General features: G+C 55.3%; 2 protein-coding genes and 1 long non-coding RNA gene across 23 annotated transcripts in view; 2 read left to right on the top strand and 1 right to left on the bottom strand.

The window, feature by feature from the left end:
• The window catches only part of LOC309644219 (uncharacterized protein), a 146,198-nt gene extending 139,177 nt beyond the window's left edge, over positions 1-7,021 (top strand). For 3 of the 12 annotated variants that reach the window (XM_082427865.1, XM_082427875.1, XM_082427872.1), the window contains one exon: positions 4,777-7,021. In XM_082427865.1, the coding sequence (XP_082283991.1) occupies positions 5,649-6,497 (849 nt within the window). In that variant the 5' untranslated portion in view covers positions 4,777-5,648 and the 3' untranslated portion in view covers positions 6,498-7,021. Of the gene's footprint in view, positions 1-188; positions 294-322; positions 369-914; positions 1,208-4,776 lie in introns of those variants that run through there. The other 9 variants (XM_082427866.1, XM_082427864.1, XM_082427868.1 and 6 more) reach the window with 9 other exon arrangements.
• LOC309644278 lies at positions 229-18,558 on the bottom strand. The gene is made up of 3 exons (XR_014254342.1): positions 18,497-18,558; positions 1,808-1,946; positions 229-311 (listed from the first exon to the last, which is right to left on the bottom strand). It is a non-coding gene; the product is annotated as an uncharacterized lncRNA (long non-coding RNA).
• SIX3 (SIX homeobox 3) overlaps positions 18,509-20,329 on the top strand; it is a 33,250-nt gene continuing 31,429 nt past the window's right edge. For 4 of the 10 annotated variants that reach the window (XM_082427825.1, XM_082427823.1, XM_082427830.1 and 1 more), the window contains exon 1: positions 18,514-19,692. In XM_082427825.1, the coding sequence (XP_082283951.1) occupies positions 18,890-19,692 (803 nt within the window). In that variant the 5' untranslated portion in view covers positions 18,514-18,889. Of the gene's footprint in view, positions 19,693-20,329 lie in introns of all 10 variants that reach the window. The other 6 variants (XM_082427826.1, XM_082427824.1, XM_082427827.1 and 3 more) reach the window with 4 other exon arrangements.

Raw genomic sequence — 20,329 nt, 5'->3', positions numbered from 1 at the left:
AAGATGTGACCTGGGTATCAGGACCGGAGGATGCAGCTCTCACTTGCCATATCAAGAGTAGACCTAGCAGACCACCCTTGAGGCAGGCTTTCCATCTGTCATTCAAGAAAAGGCTTTTCAATGTGTCCTCTGGTTAATGTGAAAATGTGAGTCATGGATGCAGCTTCTGTTTTATTCTTGGTGACCAGGCCATGACTTGGCATCCATGTGACTTTGGATTTCCAGAAGGCAGGGCCATGTTTTCTTCAGAATTCAGGTTGGGTCAAGATGGTCCACTCTTCCTCCTCAGCTTGGTGAGTATCTACACTTGGCTGCAGACAAGTAAATGGAAAGAAGATCATATGCTCAGAAAAGCTCTCCAGGGAAATGTGAGACTAATTAACATTCCAGCCCCTCTTCATTTTCTAATCTCTGGGGGTTCCTTCTTCTCAACACATACACACACGGTCATCCAATACTTTTTTCCTCCTTGATACCAAGAGACTGACAGAGTAGCTTGAATTCGTCTGGCCTTGTAAATACACCACACACACACACACACACACACACACACACACACACACACACACAAGCAGGTTGCCCACACAAATTGAGGTCAGTTCAGCTTTCATTGGAGAGATGCTGTGGTGTAGGGCTCCCATACAAGAAGCCCTTTATTGAACACACGTCCCTGGCTCTGCCCCTGAATGTGCTAATGTACAGATGTCACACTGTTCCACCATATGTTTAGCCTGTGTATGGTAGAACTGAACACATTTTACAACCAGGAAAAGATGGGCTCTTTGGAAAGTGAGCTTCCCTTGGATGAACTTGGCGGGACTGTACATGGAGTGGGGGTGGGAGGCTGGCTCCTCTTCAGCTACACTCACCGCTGAATCCTTCATAATCCTTGGTGTTTCCTCCTTTTGAATTAGGTGCTTCCCGTGGAAGGGCCTTTACTTGGGTCTCGGGAACTCGAAAGACATCTGTTTATTATTGAAATGGAATTGCCCTCAACTTGTTGACTTTCATGCTTCGTTTAGGAAGAAACAGTGGCTTGTTTAGGGAAAAAAAAGAAAAAGAAAAAAAGAAGAAGCAGAAGAAATCCAAATTTCTGGAGCAGAGGGGGAGGTGAGGGCAGAGTAGAGAAGACCCGGCAGGAAGAATGGAGATGTAAGATCCCCAGCCCGATGCATAACACAGCCTAGCACTGCTATACTCGGTGAAGGTACTTTCTGAAGAGTGGATCTCTGCTGTGTCCTAACGTGGATTGTGTGTCCCAGGCACAAAACCCTACTAAAACATAAAAACACATTCGGAAGAAAAGACTAGATGGGTGTAAATGTCCCAACTTGGCAGTATGGTTTATTTTTCTGGTTGTAATTTTAAAATTTGTATATTAAAGATCAAACTAATAAGCATCTGTTTCAAGGGGAGGAAAAAAAAACTGTCCATAATTGATTAATATCACCCAAATCCTGCAACTGCTGGAGGCCAGAGCTATGTAAAAATCTACCTTCCTATTGTTTCATCTTTAAAGAACAAAAACAAAGTCTTGCCACATAGACAAACATAGCCAGTAACTCTGTCTCTCAGGGAGAAAAAGTGAAGCTGAATTGGGTGAACCACATTATTCACCCACTAATTAGTGGCACTAACTGGTTTCCTTGTTTCTAATCCAGAGGCCATTTTCAGTGGACTCTGCTCTGTGTATAAAAACCTAAAAAGCCCCCTTTCACCATTTTACATTCCAGGATGTTTCAAACAAAACGTTAAATTGGTACCCTAAGAGGAAGGTTTGTTAAAAACAAAACCCAAAATTCCTTACAATTGCAGGAATCCCCTCATTTTTGCAAGAATGGAGAAGTCTCCCCTGAGTAAGAACCTTCACTCAGAGCCTGGTGCCAATGGGCATCGTTCTGTCGGCCCTAGACATCATCAGTAACCCCAAACCCGGGTCCCTCAGCCTGAATGAGGGAAAAATACAACATTAAATGGGGAGAAAAATAAGACAGCTTCAGGTTAACATAGCAGGCAGGCCATCCTAAGGAGAAATGTTTAGAGGAATTTGTTATCAGGCTTCTAAATAATTTCATTCATTCATTTAAATAAGCACTTTTAAATGCCTGCCTATGTCAGAGCTGTCACTATATCTTAACTGGATACTAATTCTGTTTATAAGTCATCCTCCTCACCATCTCAAATCATACTCAACCTTCAAGGCTCAGCTCAAACCCCACCTCTTTCAGGAAGCCTTCTAAGATTTCCCCCATACTTCCCTTCTGTGTGCTCCCAGCCTGGACACCCATAAGAACAGCACTGTTCTGTGCTGTCCTGACCTATCTGTGCTCCTGTCCCCCAAATGAATATTAGCTCCCTGAGAAAAGGGTCTCCATCTTATCACTGAGATGGTCTCCCCTAATATGCTCCTTGGGATGGTATTTAAGAGAACTGAAAGCACGGTTATCTTTCACCCACGTTGAGATTTAAACTACCTTAGTTTAAATATATGGGAAACAGCCTTCTCTTCCTTGGCTATTGGTAGTATTCAGCATTCAATGCAGGGGAAAGATGCAGATGAGGGAGATGCAAGTGGGCAGCCCATCTAGATAATATGGGCCCTCTCTGCAGGGGAGGCAAAATCCTCTGGTAAGAGGAGCCGAATCATCCGAATAATTGCATAGATCTGGCCTTTGATGCAAGTGTCACCCTTTTTGATACACTTGGGCATTTAAAGCAATTTCCCCCACCTCTGGATCAAATATGCTTTAGAAACTTGGGAGCTGACACTTCGTTCAGATATAATGGGATAGAAACGGAGAGCGTTCACTTTTTTTTTTTTTTTCTTTTCTGGAACTGCCAGCATTGAGGCACCTGAGCTTCCTTCTTAATACCCTGACTTTCGTTATTGCCCCGCAGGAATAGTTTGCAGTGTAGGAATCATTATGCTTTCCCCCCTTTATCGTTGCCCAAGTAATCACAGGAGAGAGAATACTTCCCTCCACCAACACAAGAGAATTTTACTATTGGAAAACTGAGACTTTTCGTGAGGGTTGCAAATGTTGATGACTTTTGGCAGAGAGATTTTTTTAAACCAGGAATTCAGGAATTCCCTTCCTTCCTTCTGATACCTATTGTTTTCATATGGGCCTTTCAGGGAAACACCTTTCTTACAATTTTTCAAACTTTTAAGTGCCAGAAGTCCACCAAAGCAGGCAGAACCCATCATGTCTGCGTCCAACGTCAGGCCAGAAGAACCTACGCATCAAGTCGCCTGGTTTAGCAAGTTCATATAACTACTATTCTCCTATTGGGCTCTTAAAAAATATCCCATCTAACATAATTCATAATAACCTTTCCTTATCATCTCAAACATTTCATTTCAGTGCCTGTAATATTTACTTCTTTCCCTACCCAATTAGGGAAAAAAATCTGCCCCGATTTTAGGAAGAAAAAAGATCTTTAAAGTTTCTGAATGTAAGAATGGTTGAAAAGGGTTTTTTTCCCCCTCTCAAATCAGCATTCAGAAAAATATATTTATACTTTCATTTACCTCTGATGTGAAAACAGAGTTGCTGCTTTTGCTCAACGGAAAAGGTTTTTGAAATGACACAAATCTGTATGTGTGTGTTTCTAGAATTAATACGCTTGTATTCACTGAGGTGGTGGGCTTTCCAACTAGGGGAATCCGCATTGGGAGGAGTACCCTGCCTAGGGAGCATTTAAGGAAATGTTAATATCCAAACAAAAGCAGTATTACCAGTGCTATCCACTCCCTCCCCCAGAGGAAAAACAATTAATAATTTGCATATGCTCATGACACAAATTAAAGACAAAGGGCCCCTCACAGACTGTGGTTACTATGCAGCCCTCCGCAAGCTGCACAGCCCCAGCCCTGCACTGTTCTTGCTTCCAAATGAATAGCATTAAGCTAAGTAACTAAAAATAGTGGTTCTGGGCCCTCTGGCCCATTCCTACTGTAGAACCGTGTTTCCCCAATGAAAAACGTCTTCCAATCTCTCCAGAGCTTCTAGGCAAAAAGAACGTATAGTTCTAAGGGGAAAAAACGTATATACTTTGCCCTTTTTATTTTAATGGCCAAACATTGTAATGCTAGCTAAATGGAAATTCTTGTCTGTTAATAGGTTTCTTTAGTTTGTAACAAATAGGAATGCTAATGACTAAAATTTGGTATTTGGTATGCATTAGCTTTTGTGAGCTTTTCTTTACAGTCCTCATTGACATGCAATATGGCAAGCTTCCTTTGAAACATATTTATAAAATAACTACAGTATAATTAAACCAACAAAGCCATCTTTTAAGTAAGCTTAATAGCTCAGTTTTTTTTTCACCTGGGTAAAATTTTATTTTAAAAAGAAAAATAGTTATGCCTCAATCCCACTGTATATTTTATTCTGTGCATCTAATATTTCCTTTGCATCTACAATCTATGCATATCTAATTCTTTTTGACAACTATGATTATTAATAAAGTGCTCATGAAAGATATGCTTCATAGCTTCTTCAACAGGAATAATGTTTTTTTTGTTAATGGAAGTTGTAACGTATCTTGACAGATACAATATATAAGATCTGCTTTTTCTTAATGGTTAATATTTCTGGGCTGAATACTCGAGGAGCGGATCAACAGATATGGCAGGTAATAATCAGAGAGAATGCTATTTTATACAATGTAACTAAAAATATTTTAACGATATAAAAGCAATAGATAAATAAAAGCAATTATGTTTAATTTTGCTTTCGGTGTGCGAACAATTTTTGGTTTTTGTTGCTGCAGTGGCCGGTGTGTTTAACAGAGGTGGAAGCTCGCAGCGCAGAGTGATCGGTACACACGCGGCTCTGCCTTCTTGCAGCCGAAGGGTCCTGCAAGCGCCCTTTCTCTGCTCTCAGCGGCTTCAGCGTCCCTCCCAGGGACGCAGGGCCCGGCTGAACGCTAATTCGCAAAACACAGTGGTTCAAGTTCACCAGGTTTTCCTCAATTTTGCAAACCGTTCCTCTCGCTCCATGCCTCGCGGTTTAAGACCACGCGATTTCCCAAAAGGAAAAACTCAAAAGACACCAGGCGTCGGACGGGAGCAGTTGGAGCGGGTCTGGTGCTCTTCGGCCTCCCGGACCCCTGCCCGTCCGGCTCTGCCCCAGGCGCCTGGCTCCCTTCTCCCCCAGGCTCTGGCCTCTCCGCCCCGGGCCTACCAGGCTCCCAACTCCGCCCCGTGCCGAGAATAAACACAGTTGCCATCACTGTTATAATCTTTATTTCAAACTGTTTCCAAGGTTACAAATTATCGTGCCTCCCATGCAACAGGTTTCTCCGAAGAAGCGGTATCATTACAGATTAACTGTAATGTGTGGGATTAGAATAAAAGCACAAGGGATTAGGTAAAAGGGGGGACGCTCGAGAAATAACGCCCGAGCGCACCTCGACTGAGAGGCAGCGGGTGGAAGCCTCGTAGACACTGCTGCCCGGGCGCCGCGGCTCCTCCGTGAGCTGGACCCGGCTCCTCCGCTCTCGGCCCCGGAGCGGCCAGGGCCGGCGGGGCCCGAAGGGCTGGCGGGGCTAAAGGCTGGACGCCGGAGACGAGGGACGCGGCCCCCAGGCTCGGGAAGTCGAAGGGCCGGGAAGCCGCAGCGGCGTTGGGGGCGGGCGGGCCTATGGCCCGGCTGGGGGCCGCGGGTAGCACCGCGCCCGGGACACAGTTCCAGCGCCGTACGCGGCGCCCGGAACGCGGCGAAGGAGACAGCGCACCCACAAGGGGGTCACCGAGTCTCGGGTGTTGCCTACACCGCATTCAAGGTCCAAGCCTAGGGGGCCCGTCCTCGTGTAGCTCCCGCGCCGGCGCCACTCTCTGCGGGTCTGGGATAGGGAGCCGGGGCCCGGCGGCACTGGGGTGGGCGGCGGCGCAGGCTGCCCGCGCCCTTCGGAGCCTAGGACTTGGGCCTCGGCCGCCCGCCGAGGCCATGCGCCCCATTCGACCACCTCCCGGCCTGGCCGACCCCTGCCCCAGAATTCCAGAGAGGCCCCGAGCTCCTTCTCCCCTCACTCCGCGCCCTGAGGGGCTGGAGCTCGCCGCGCCAGGCCCAGCGGGACTCGGGCCTGCCTTGGGCCACGGCCTCGAGCCGCTGACACCGCCCCGAGGACTGTTGGCGTGTCCCGGTGGAGGGCGCGGGGCTGGAAAAACAAACAGGGCCGGCGTGCAGGCTTGGGGTGCGGAACGGCCGGGGGCTGGAAGGAAGTTCGCAGTGTGGCCGCGGCGCCGAACAAAGCCCCCTCTTCGGGAGCCCCGTCACCTCGCGTTGACCCCGGGCCCTCGCCTCCGAGCAGGCCGCGCCACTCGGGGGGCGCACGCCAGGGCCCCGGGCCTCCGCCGCCGCCAGAGCCCGGGCTCTCCTCGGGTCGCGCAGGCCGAGCCCGCGGCCCGCCCCAAAGGCGCGAAGGCTAGCTCGGCCGGCGGGTCAGCCTCACCCCGCCACCAGAGCCAAAAGAACAAGGCCGAGGGGTGAGTCCACGTTGATGTCCTCCGCCAAGAAACGGGGTGACCCCGGGGCGCGCTGGAACCACAGCGCTGCCAGCAGCCCCCGAGGGGCCGAGCGGGCTCCCAAGTAGACGGAAGTGGGCGACCAACTTCGCCGAGACTCCCGCTTCCAAGAGAAGGGCCCCGGCTGAGGAGGCGGCGGGAGGCGACTGTCGAAAACAGCTGTTCCTCATACATATTTCATTACACAATCAGATAATGCGTCCCACCACCTTCTCAATTATTCCCAGATAAACATTTTCAAGACGTTTTGACATCTGTCTTAGTGCCTGCTATTAATTTAGTAATCACTGTAGTTAAAAATGTATGGGATTTTTGCCTTCGGAGCACCTCCTCTCGGGCGCGCAGACCCAGTGTTTTCGGGCTGTGGCTGGAAGCCTGGGCCCTCCGGGGGTGAAGACGCCTTTGGAGGTGAGACGGCCTCTCTAGCGCAGTGACACTGTTAATGGAAGGGATTAAAGGGGTGTCTGGTTATTTTTATTGTTGAAGGTGATGGTTGCCCCCTCCCCTACCCGCATAGCACCCCCTCACTTTCCCGCCGCAGCCCTGGACCGGACACCAAAGTTCAACCCTTTGCCCCGGGCAGCGGAAATGGTTAGCTTCTATCTGGGCGGCAGGTTTCTGGTGAGGAAGACGCAGGCAACTGCAGTTGGCTCGTTTGTGGCCAAAGAGAGGGAGAAAGGGGGGTGGGGAGAGGACTCACAATCACGAAGAATTCATCACAACAAAAAACTCTAACAACACAGTGCAACCCATTCCGGAGGTCACAAACCTCCGTAGTTTTGCCCTGAGCCGGGTGGCTGGGCAGAGGTGACAAGGGCGTTTAGGAAACACAGAGAAAAATAAATTCGCTCCAGTGACTGTACACGGGGCATTTGGGGCTATGAGAAAACGAGCTGCTTTTCTGCTTGAGTGATAAATGTTGCAATGAGCTTAGCTATGTACCCGAAATTTTATAAATCAGACAAGCAGAGTTTGAAGAATCTTGTAGAATTCCTTGGTAGGTAATAGCAGCCAACATCTCCAACTCTAAAATGCTGATTGTTATTTATTATTGGAAAGGGTCTAAATAAACTATCCAAAGAGGGGAGAAAGCAAAGCCCTGAGGGAAAGGAGTTTGCCTCCATGTGTCCTGAATCTCAGCTACAGCGAATGGAAGTTACACTTCGGGTTTGGGAATAATGGTCTCCTTATTCGCTGCCCCCGCCTTCTGTCGCAGTCTCTTTCCGAGGTGCAATAGCAGGTGGACTCTTCGGACTCTTATTAGTGAATAAGGAGAAACAGACCTGGGGAAAGAAAAAGGTCTTGGAAGAAACTGCCCTTCCAAGGAACATCAATGGACTCTAAAGTGATTTTCACTGTTTATTGTTCAAACATCTACCAGAACGACTCTTGCTAAAATTTCCAGGAATTAAGTGGGGAGTGGGGGGGCAGTGGTGAGGGGGGAGTGGGGAGTGGGGAGTGGGGGCAGTGGGGAGTGGGGGGGAGTAGCGAGGGGGGAGTGATGAGGGGGGAGGGGAGGGGAGTGGGAGTGGGGAGGGGAGGGGAGTGGGAGTGGGGAGTGGGGGGGAGTGGGGAGTGGGGGGAGTGGGGAGTGGGGGGGAGTGGGGAGTGGGGGGGAGTGGGGAGTGGGGGGACAGTGTTTGACCCCAAAAGGGAAGAAATTCTTCCCTACTCATACCCCTACTGCACCCCCTACATTTCTAGGGCAACTACATCTGCTTCAACCTGTCCTCCTGCCCTGTTTACCAGGTGGTTCATCTCTTTCTCACAAGAGGAACCTTCCTCTGTCCCTTGCAGGGTGGTCATCTACTTGCTAGCCCAGAAAATCCTCTTCCCCGCTCCACCCTATTTTTGTCTAAAAGAATCTTCCCAAACTTACCCTCCACTTTTAGAAAGAGAGTTGGGGAGGGAGGTGAGTGGATGGAAGGGCACTATCGCACCCAGGGTGCCAGCCTCTTCTGCAGGAAAACCATGATGGTGGCTCCTGTCTGGAAGGTTGACCAGGACTGGGCAGGCAAAAGGAGCTGAAACCAAAATCGAGCCTGTGCACTTGCTTGGGCCTTTTGGGAGAGCCACTCTAGAAATCCCTCTTCCAAACCTCTGCAGCTTGACCAGGACAGTGGGCTCTGTTTGGAACTGAGCAGTAGGGGGTGAGAACTTCCTAATATCTCACAAAGAAAATTAGTCTAACAAACCAAATAATTCAGTTTGCTTTGGAGTGTTCTTTTGTGGACTTATATGATATAAAAGAAATTGGGATGGAAGTGAAGGCAGGAGGGTGTGCAGCTGAGCTAAGTTTCTCTGTAACGACTAAATTTTGCATAAAAAGAAGAGAAAGGGGCAAAAGAAGGGCCCTCCGGCTTCTTGAACCCTGGTTGGAGCTGAACGCTCCTATTAGGAATCTCCCAGCTTTGAGTGAGGGCATCTATGCTCTCCACCCTATCCTTCTTTGGAACACAATCTCCTAAACCAATAATAACAACAAATAAATAATCTGGGTGAAAATGAAACTTTCCTGGATTGCCCTCTTCTGGGTGTCTCCAGCCCAGCTTAGAAGAAGGCGAAAGGGTCGGCTTTGGGGTGGATGTGGTGCTCTTTCTAGTCTCGAGGACTTGACCTGAAACCTTTCACCCAGTCGGCTCAACAAAGTTTCTCCCTCGGGAGCCAACGTCCCCCTAGCAGGAAGCCCTTGGCCTCGAGTCCGGCATCCTCGTTCGGGCCACTCTCCCTGTAGGTGGTTTCTGCACATCTGCCTGTGACTGGGGTCACTCCGCGCAGGCACTGCGGCTTTTGTCTGCATCTGGACAACTGGATGTGCACCCGTGCATTCAAATAATTCTGTCTGTGGACACTTCTTTTTTCCTCAAATCCTGCTGTTAGTATTCCTCTAATTCTCCCGTATGTATTCGGGTACAATTGCATGTACGTTCCGTGTACAGTCAGGTGACTCAGCTTAAGCCTGAGCTCGGACGTCTGCGACCTCTTGAGTCTGCATGGGGAGGAGAAAGTGTGCAAGTGTGAACTCGGGGCTTCAGGTGAGGTGCGAGGTTAATAAGGCTTTCCGGCCCCAGGGCCTTCTAGGCCTCTTTTACACCTTCATCTCTCCATCTTCTTAACTTTCCAGGAGGAGGGCGATCCTCTGAACGATCCTGCGCCTCGCTCCTTCCGGAAGGGTCGAAACAGCCTTTGGGATCTCTCTTAGTGGATTTTGGTCGGGCCAGGCCAAATGGGAGGGGTGGGGGAGTCCACGAGGTTGCCTCGAGGCTCGCGACTGCACCTCTCCACTCAGGGCACCAACTGGCCCAGTGCGCCCCGGGATCCTGCGGAAGTTGCAGGACCCCACAGTGGAAGTCTAGGCGCCTCGGGGTGAGTGATCTACGTGTTTGGGGGCGAAACTCGCCTCCTCGGCCTCCCGGGAGCAGCTGTATTTGTAACTGGGAACTGGCCTGGACCCGCCCCCTCAGCCCCTCCTCCCGCCCCCACCTCGGCGCTCCGAGCTTAGCCGGATGCAGGACCGTTCGCCCCGGCCACCGCCAAACACCCTAGGGCCACGCTATCCCTTGGAGCCCTTACTGAGGCCTAGGGGCCTGGAGCGGAAAGGAAGGGTACGAAGCAGGGTGGTCGGGGTCGTGCTGCGAAGGCCTTGCGATGTATCCCTCCGCCGGGAGCCGCCTTGCGGGCCCGCGAGTCTTCCAGTCTCCGAAGCCAGCGGGAGCGCTGGCCTCCGGCTTGCTGGGTTGGGAATGGGGGTGGCTCGCCTGCGACTGGAGGCTGTTCTCACAGGGATCGTGCGGGGACCGGTGCGTTCCTGGAATCCTGTAGTTGTGTTTTCTCGTGAGTGTGAGAGAGAAAGATGCGTACTCGCGGCTAACTTCAGGTCAGTTTGTTCGTAAAAGGCCGTCGTCAGCCCGTCGGTCTGTCTCTCCTGTGCATTCGCACAAAGTGAGGCCACCTCTCCCCACCCTCCATACAGCTTCCCAGGCCCGGCCAAAGGGCCAAGGCCTGGGGGCCCTGAGGCCTGGAAAGGTGAGGCCCTTGATATGCGCTCCCGGTGTTCTGATCGTAAAGTCCACGCTGCCCTGGTGCCCACTCAGGGTCAACTAGAAAACCTACGTGGGAAAGGGGGACTCGGAGAGCTATCCCCACACCCAGTGCAGGGTGAAGTCCCAACCTCGGCGCGCTGGACCTACAGAGCTGGTGTCTCACTGCCGACCCAGCCGGTCACCCGGATTGGCGGCGGGGTGGGATGGGGGGGATCGTGGAGTTGTGCTGGTACAGGTTGGAGGTGGGGATGAAAAGGGGAGAAAAGAAACTAGACTGGGTGGAGATGGGACATGGGGTGGGGACGTGGGGTGGGGATGGAGTTGGGGCAGCTTTTGATAGCGCCGGCTTTTCATCCTGCTTTGGGGACGTGCGTCGGGCTGCGCCGTTCCCCGCCCCCCCCCCCACACCGGAAAATAAAGCTAATGATGTAGTAATTTAGGAGGGGGTAAGGGGCTGGGCGAGAGGAGGGAGGAAGGATGGGGAACGCGCGCCCCGAGAGCGAAGGCAAACAGCTGTGGAGGCGCTGCCCGCGGTTCAGGCTTCCCAACAGGTTAGCTAGACAGGGATCCACCCGGCATTTCGCAGGAAAGGGTGGGGGTTGGGGGGAGACTGAGCGAGAGGGGGAGAGAGCCTCGCAAGAGGACAGAGGGAGGGAGAGAGCGAGAGGAGCCAGAGCGCGCGCCGCGCGGTTTAAAAGGAGACACACTTCCTAATGAATATTTATCCGCCGCTGCTTCCTGCTCCCGGCTTCCCTTACCTTTCCGCAGGTAAGACCCTCCCTGCGCCCCAGCCCTGGGGGCCCTCCCAGCTCCCCCACTCAGTCTCGGGGCAACGTTGTCAGGGCGGAAGGGTTCTTGGCAGCCGAAGAGGGGGAGTAGGAGGGCGACTCCCTCCCGGCTGCGCTTGGGCGCGGGGGATGGAGACTCCGCACTGCCAAGGCTGCGTGCGTGGACTACCTGTATGGAGTAGGTGTGGGTGCTGTGTAAGGGTGTGAGTGTGAGAGGGAGAGGATGTCAGCCCGGGGGCGCGAGCGCCTGTTTCCCGCGCGCTCTGAGGACATTTTCCGACTTTTCACTCGGACGCCCCGGATTTGCCTTCGCCTTTCTCTGCTTCCCCCTCCTCCCTCCTCTGCCCTCGCCACCTCTCCCACCCTATCCCCAACCCCGGCCGCTGAGATGCTCTTCTCCGGGCTACTGTACAGATGGCGCCAGCTCCCCCGGGCCGGATCCCGGCCTCTCATAAAAGAGGGTGTATAGTTGGGTTTCTGTCACAAACCCCCATACAAAGGCCGCGCGGCCACGGTCCCCTTCCTGCCCGCTACGCTCTTGAGGCTCTGCGGCGCGTTCCCCCACCAGCACACACACCTCGGGATACCAGGGCCCACAACGGACCTAAGGGTGATCGGACCCCGGGGGCACTGGGGGAGCAGTCCTGGGCTGCAGCTGGGAGCCGGAGGACCCCCAGGGAGAGAGCGCCGCTCATCCCCTCCCCCACTTTCTCCTCCCGCCTTCGCCGGCGGGAGGAGCACAGGGAATTCGGGGCAGCCAGGGGGGAAACTGGGAGGGGAGGGGGGAAACTGGGAGGGGCTGATGATATAACCAGAATTCTTAAATGGACTTACTTGGCCACCTGTTGAGAATCCATTTGGGGTCGGCCGGCTCCGGAGCTGCGCGTGGTGGACACACAAAACCAAACGGAAAAAGAAAATTCTTTCTCTGGCCATTCCCGGCGCGGCCCGTCAGGCTCTCAGCTCTGAGCTAGGGTCGGGCGGATCCAGAGCCAAAAGCAACTTTGCCAGGTCCCCAGCCACCCCAATGCCTCCCTCATCCCACGCCTCCTCGGCTCCGAGGCCGGGGGCTCGGAGCGCCCGGCCCAGCACCGCCAGTTCTGCTTAAGCCGGGACAGGCTTTCTAAGCCCTGCTCAGAAGTCAAGAGCAGCAGCGCCGCCGCCTCTGCTTGGCCTTTCAAGACGCGGTCGCTCCTTATTCTTGTGCCTCGGCCTCTCTGGTCGCCCCCGGACAAAGCCCCCGGAGCCGGCGGCTCCCTTCCCGCTAAATCCCCTTCGGGGTCAATGCGCTACCAGCACCGGGCCGCGCGCTTCTCCTGCCAGCCGTGTGGCTCTTAAAGAGCGCACACCCCCCCCAACTTCGCCCTGCGCTCTCCCCCGACCCCCGCCTCCCCGCCCCTCTTCTCTGGATCTAGCCCCCCACGCCGACGCCTCAGGTCCCTCCTGCCCCGACCGAAGCCCGCGGACTCCTAGCCCCCTCCTCTCGCCTCCTCCCCTGAGCAGTTGGTGGGCCTGGCCTTGGGGCCACAGAGCTGAGTTATACCCTCTGCCTCAGGACCACTTTCTCTCCAACAGCGTCCATTCCTCTCTTCCCCCCTCCTACCTTTGCCCTTTGCATGGATCAAGGCCCAGGGCACTACCTTGCCCAGGTCAGAGACGATTCCTAAAAATAGTCAGTTTGGGCTTGAATTAGGAGGTCATAGGATGGATAAGGGGCGGGGCATGCCAGTTGAGCTGGGGGAGAGAAAGAGGAGTAGACCAGAGGGACTCAGAAAGCTCTGCTATCCCAGGGCCTACCTGGCCTTTTGGCAGAGAATGAGGGCTGGATGGTGCCACTCATTCCTAGAGGGGGCCACCCTGGAATGGGGTCCAGAGGTTACCAACCTGGCCAGCCCATGTGTGTCCGAGGGATCGTGGCATGGGGGGGGGGGCACCTCCAGAAGGCCCAGAGTATCCATCTGAGAGCAAACTGCTTCCCAAGCTCAGTGTATTAATACCCTCAAAAGTAACCTTTAAAAGCCCAAGAGCTGGGTGAGCAAGGAAGGACCTTGAGTGACAACTGTCCAGGGAAAAGGGCATGGGGGGAGGGGGCAGCAAGAGGAAAACGTCGACTCTTTCAGAGGACTGAAGCACAACTGTTAACAAGGTTCCTGACATCTGCTGGTCAACAATGTCACCTGCCCCACCAAAAAAAAGGGAAAGTAAGATGGTGCTTTGGTTCCCCTTCCTTACAGAGCCCTCCCTCTCTTTCTCTCCTTCAGGCCTGATTTAGTCTGTCTCACCCTAGCCGCCAGCTGGTCTTGTACAAGGTGGCCCCTTGCCTAGAGCACTTTCTTCAGGCCTCCTGAAGGCCAGATGTGTGATCAAAGAGAAACCAGAGAGGGCATGGCTGGAAGTGTGGGCAGGGATAGGGTGGGCTGTGGTACTTTGCCTTCCCTAGTGCCAACTGTCATAACATTTGACTGTGCTTGAGGTCTGCGGATGGTGGGAGCAATGATGGTGTGCCCTCCCCTTCTTAAATCCAAGCCCTAGCACACCAGTTCTGGCTGTCATAGAGGATCTCTGCAAAGAAGTAGGTGCCTCCTGAGCAGTGGAGACCAGAGGAAGTTGGAGCGGGAAGGAGATGGAAAGCTGACTCTCCCCTGGGCATCTCTCCTCTGCCGCCCCAACCTTAGTCCAGATGCAGTTCTTTAAGGAACTGGGGTAACTAATTGATCTGAAATTGGCCCTCTTGGGAAACTTTGGCAGTGCAGTCCCTGGGCTACAATCTGAGGCCACAAACCATCCCCTAGCCCGCATGGCTCACATCTTCCCCAAGTCTCCCACCTCTTCTCTTGGGGCTGGGTCACCACAGCCAGCTAGGCCCGGTTTGTGCCCACTCTCCTGGACGGTGGCCCAAGACTGGAGCCAAACTTCTCTTGTTTGAGGACGTGGGGGGCGGAGGGGCCTTCGGCGGGCGTTGGGGCTCATTAGGCAGAGCGGGGTGCCGAGAGGTGCGCGCCGCCGGCCCGGAGGCCGCCTTTGAGCGGTCGGGGCGGCTTCATTAAGCGGCGCTAACAAGGCATACAAATGCCGGGCCCAGCAGCTTTCTTGCAATGCCGGGGCCTTAGCAGGGCGCCAGGCTAATGAGGGTCACTCAAAGGGGCTGATCAAATATTCAAATTTCCCCGCACGCCGGGAACTTTTATGTACGGAGAAAGTTGAGGCAACTGAGCTGTGTTTACTGTCCGTGTCGACAATTGCTAGGAGCGCGGGTCCCCGGAGGCTAAGGGGGGTGGGGGCGCGGGAAGGGAGCAGTTGTTGTTGTTGTTGTTGTTTTTCATTCAAAGGAAAGTAATCGGGGTCCTTGAAGGACTTCGCGGCCTCCCCGCCTGCGTGCTGCTCTCCCCTGCGCCCTCCTCTGCCGCCCGCGCCAAGGGCCTCAGTTTGTAGCTTTCAGGGAGGCCAGACCGCGGGCCACCCGGCCAGCTCCCGCCTCCCGATGTCTTGGGGGCCGGAAGGGCGTTGCCCCCCAGGACAAACTGGCCTATGGAGCTGAGCAAGGCCGAGTGGGTGCAGCTGCCCCAGCCCTCGGGTCTTCCTCTCTCAGAGGCTTCCAGACCCCTTGGCTTTGCCGGTAACCGAAACTAGGAAAGAGTGGGAATCTCTTAGGCACCTCTTCTGGTGGAGTTGAGACTGCCTGGGTTGGGGCCGATTTAGTTGTAAATAAATGCCCGGTAGGTCCTGGTAAGAGAAGGACATCTTCCAGCTCAAACGCCCTTTCTCCCCCTATCACCTGTACTGCTGTCCTTCCCATCGCCTGGGCCAGGATTAAAGCAGGGACGATGGTGACAATTCTGTGACCTCGGCCTGTACGGGTGCCAAATCCCCGGAGTCTGAGCGGCCAGAGGGCGGAGGAGACCTAGAGACTCCGCGGGCTGACCTGTCCATCCGGATCTCCCTTCTCTGAGAGACCGGGGTGCAGGAGCCCCCTGCGCGCCACCTCCTCCGGGCGTCCCCCAGGCCCACCTCCCGGCCCTGGCTCTGCCCAATGCTTCGGGTCCCCAGAGCACCAGGGCAGGCGGCCTGGGCCCCAGAACCTTAGGTCCTTCGGCTCCTAACACCCCTCTCCAACGCCCAGCGTCTGGGAATTTGGGAGGGGAAGCTTTGGTGCTCCACATCCACCCCGCAACCCCCCGCCAGCACCCTTAAACCGACATCCTGCGGAGCCTGCGCTCCCAGCTCGTCCGGGAGCCAGTCCAGCCATCCGCGCCGAGGACTGGCCGCCCCGCCTCCCTCCCCAGCTCTCTGGACTCTCAACTTACGTGCTCCGGCCGGCGGGCGTGGTGCTTCGGGCCGGAGCGGAGAGGCGCTGGCAGCTGCGGGGCCGCGGGGTGGGCTCGGTGGGCGGCGCGGAGCTCGGCTCTGAGAGGAGGCTCTGACAGCCGGGGGCTGCGCGCCCGCTCCGCCGCGCCCGGCCCTGGCCCGGCGCACAAAGCTGCGCGCCTGGCTGCCTCCCTCCGCCCGACTTTGCACCCCCAAGCCGCTGGAGGGGTGCGGCGGGTCGGCAGGCTCCCCGGCTGAGGCTGGGGGCAGGGGTGCCGCCGAGCTGAGCCTCAGAACCACTTGCTTCAATTCTTCTTGAGCGGCGACGGTTTTCGATTTCAGCGCTTTCGGCAGAGCCCGCGGCACCTGCCCAGCCTCCCTCCGGGGCTGGTCGGGCGGCGGCCGGGAGAGGCCGGGTCGCCCCAACCCGGAGGCGGGGGTTGCGGGCACGGGGAGGGGACTGGCTGGGTTCACCCGCCCGCCCGGCGCCTTGGGTCCTCGGCTCCAGGGGATGCAGTTTCGGGGTCACGAGCTGTTTTCAAAAAGTTGAACACAATATTCGGAAACCCACCCGTAGGAATTCTCCCCCCACACGCGGCACAATACCCACTCCCCTCCCCTTTTTCATTCCTTCCTCCCCCGCTTCCTCCTCCTGCCCCTTCCCCCTCCCACCCCTCAGCCTATAATCCTTCCCCTACAAGAGAAAGGGATCGGGAAGAAAAGATGAAGTGTCTGTTTTTGTGTCCCAACCTTAGGGCTCTTTCTGGGCCCACAGTGAACGACCGCCTAGAACTTCGCAGCTTAGCAGAAAAGGACTCACGGCTGGGAGGAGGATACACGGAGGGGAGAGATACCCGGAGCCCCACGAAGTGGGGCTTGGCGGGTCTTCCCTTTGGGCGAATATTTTTCTGCCGCAGTCAGCGGGTTTAGGACCAGCGACCCTGGCTGACTGGGGCTGAGTGGCCGGTGTCGGGCCCCCTCGCGCAGCCCACAGCCTCCCAGCCGCAGTGGAGCCTCCAAAGCAACTTGCATTTCTCACCCCGGAGGCCTGGTGCTCGGGGAGTCAAGGCCTAACGAGGGCCAGAACTAGGGGTTTAGGGGCTGGGACACTTGCAGCCCCTGTCGCGTTAGGTTTCCTATTTAAATTCTCTCACAGTCTCTCTTTCTCTCCTCCCTCTTTGAGATCTCCAAAGTGGTGCGGACTCAGCGCCTCACCCCCAGATCTCCATCGGAATGTAGAAAAGATCTTTTTTTTTTTTTTTTCAAAAAAGTTTTGAATTCCTCAATGATTTTTCTTCTGGAAAGGCAGCTTAGGATAATTATTTCAGCTTTATTGAGGGCAGATTAGTTGAAGTCTGGACGCTGCGTTTCAATACACGTTGTACACGGGCCGACAATGTGGGCATTGTTGGCTACTGTGTGTGAACTCATTCAAAATATACACTTTTTAACACCAAACCGAGTCCTGTCTAAATATACACAGTGCTCAGGGGAAAGACGTCTCTGACCCCGACAAATCTGCGTAAATCACACTTCCATAGTTACAGAAGCCTCACAAAGGGAGGCCCGGCTCAAGATGCTGATTACATGTTCTTAAAAGCAACATACCTTAGAATAAATACCCATGCCTGGCCTGGAGGCTGCAGTGGCCAGAGGGAGGGAGGGCCCTCCCCATGCTATGGGCCTTTTGGGGTTTCTTTTAGGCTTGCAATGTTACTTTCCTTAAAGGAATTAGACAGTTTTATAATTTTTTTCCTTTTCAGTGTGAGCAAGCAAGCCATTTTCAGGCCTATCCATTTCTTGGGGCAGCCTCCAAAGTTTGAGTGGCCTTCTGGGGCTGGTAGGCAGACCCAGAGCCCCTTGGGGGTTGTGGGATAGGTGGCATCTTGGGAGGGGAGCAGAGGGCTTCCAGGCGTCTCAACCCAACTTCCTCCACAGCTCCTAGGGAGGCAGCTGAAATGGGGAGGGGGGGACAAAGAGGCGGGTTGCTTTTTAAGATGGAAAGTGTACTGTTATTTCTACTGCTATTTTAAAATATAAGCCAATAGGGGAAATCAAGGCACCATGACTGGGAGCAGAGTTAAAGAGAAGCCAGATCCAATGCAGAGCAAGTTGGGGTAAACGTGGCCGAGGACTGCGGACCAGGGAGGCCAGAGCGGCTTCCAGCACCCTAGGTCCTGGGCTCCAGCTCCCAGGCGCCGGATGCCCCCCAAAATCCGAGATCCTGGGGCGCAGCAGCCCGCCGGACCAGGGTCGGCGCGCGGTGGGCCCCATGATCTCATCTCTCCTTTCTTCCTCGCCACTATTAGTGCTCACATAGGCAGAAAGAGGCGGCCCGACGTGCACACCATGTGCAAACCCTGCTGGCTCCGCTGGCTCTCGGCCTCTCCTTGGGGGCTGGCCCTCGGCGTTCATGCAGCGTGGGGAGCCTCTCACCTCCCAACAAAATCCCCCCTTTAATTGCTCATCCCATTCAACAACTCTATGCCCATGGCTATTAAATTTTCTGGATCAACTTCTTTGGGGAAGAGGAAAAAAGAGGGAGCTCAGAGACAGTAAGAAGAGGAGAGAGAGAGAGGAAGAGAAGGGGGGAAGTGGTGAGATTAAGAGTTGCAAAGATTAAAAAAAAAATTCTCTTTCCCCCCTTCTCCCTCTTTCCCTGCTCTCCCCCTCCCCCCCACTCTGGCTAAGTGGTAAAACCTTCCTTACGTTCTCGGCATTGATTGGCAGGGCTGACAGTGATTGGCAGCGGTTGCCGTGGCAACGCCACAACGACACGCCGCAGACCAATAGAAAAGCGAAACAAAATGTTTCAATGCTGCACTCACTGTGGATTTAGGGGAGATATTATGAGGCTGTTGTCATTAGGGCGATTGCTGTGGAATCGCTGAATCTTGACTCGGTGGTGGTTGGCTCTCCCTCGCTCTCTCTCCCTCTCCCTCTCTGTCTCGGATTCTCTCTCTGCGCGCGCGCACCGGGCCGCTCTCCTTCCTCCCTCTCTATGTGGCTGCGCGGGTGTGTGTGTGTGTGGATGTGTGTGGGGTGTGGGTGTCCCTTACGCCCTTCCTCCTCCCCCTCCTCCTCCTCCTGCTCCCCCCTCCTTTCCTTCTCCTCCTCCCCCCTCTCCTCTCCCTCCTCCTGGTCCTCATCGCCCCTCTCCTCCTCTTCCTCCCCTCTCTCTTCCTCTCCCTGAATTTTCTCCTCTCCTCTCAGGTCAGTCCATGGTATTCCGCTCCCCCCTAGACCTCTATTCCTCCCACTTCTTGTTGCCAAACTTCGCCGATTCTCACCACCGCTCCCTACTTCTGGCGAGTAGCGGCGCCGGGAACGGTGCGGGAGGCGGCGGCGCGGGAGGCGGCGGCGGCGGGAACTGTGCGGGAGGCGGCGGTGCTGGCGGAGCAGGCGGCGGCGGCAGCGGCGGCGGCTCCAGGGCCCCCCCGGAAGAGTTGTCCATGTTCCAGCTGCCCACCCTCAACTTCTCGCCGGAGCAGGTGGCCAGCGTCTGCGAGACGCTGGAGGAGACGGGCGACATCGAGCGGCTGGGCCGCTTCCTCTGGTCGCTGCCCGTGGCCCCCGGGGCGTGCGAGGCCATCAACAAGCACGAGTCGATCCTGCGCGCGCGCGCCGTGGTCGCCTTCCACACGGGCAACTTCCGCGACCTCTACCACATCCTGGAGAACCACAAGTTCACCAAGGAGTCTCACGGCAAGCTGCAGGCCATGTGGCTCGAGGCGCACTACCAGGAGGCCGAGAAGCTGCGCGGCCGCCCGCTCGGCCCGGTGGACAAGTACCGCGTGCGCAAGAAGTTCCCGCTGCCGCGCACCATCTGGGACGGCGAGCAGAAGACTCATTGCTTCAAGGAGCGGACTCGGAGCCTGCTGCGGGAGTGGTACCTGCAGGACCCCTACCCCAACCCCAGCAAGAAACGCGAACTGGCGCAGGCCACCGGCCTCACTCCCACACAAGTAGGAAACTGGTTTAAGAACCGGAGGCAGCGCGACCGCGCCGCGGCGGCCAAGAACAGGTCAGTGGCGGGGCCCGCGGCCTGGCTACACTCTCCGGGGCCGGGGAGGGGGAGAGCGGTTGAAAAGAGGGTGAGCGGACAGGAGGCGGGAGGCCAGCGGCTGCCAAGCAAGCGAGAAGCCGAGACCTCCTGGTCAGTTGGAGAAAGTTTCCGCTTGCCCAGGAGCGTGGAAGAGGAGCGGGCGTGGGTGTATTGATTGCTTTGCCCTAAAGGGTCTCTCGTCAGGGTGGAGAGAGTGTGTGTGAGGTCCTGAGTGCCCATAACCCCTGGGCCGTGTCCCTGGGAGCCTTAGCTCTGCGCTGCACCCGCGTCAGCCTCCTCAGCCTGGGATCCAGCTCCGGGCTTCTCTGGAGCCTACAGACAGGGAAGGAAGGAAAGCGCTCCTTGCCACCTGGTTCTTATTTCCACGCATTGCAAAAACCCAGGGAGGAATCCACGAACGTCTGGGAGAGGAAACTGAACCTGGGTCCCTGGCATAAAGGGGAAAGGCCGGTGGCCACCGTGCAGCAGGCCTGTACCCAAAGCCTTGCAAGTTGCCTGACCAGGAGCAGGAGAGCCAGGCTGGGAGTGGAGAGGCCGTGTGTGTGTGTGTGTGTGTGTGTGTGTGTGTGTGTGTGTGTCTCGGTGCTAGCTCTCC

The sequence above is a fragment of the Balaenoptera physalus genome (genome assembly GCF_965194825.1).
Source record: "Balaenoptera physalus genome assembly, chromosome: 15".
Taxonomy (NCBI): Eukaryota; Metazoa; Chordata; class Mammalia; order Artiodactyla; family Balaenopteridae; genus Balaenoptera; species Balaenoptera physalus.
This window is presented reverse-complemented; position numbering and strand designations above follow the sequence as displayed.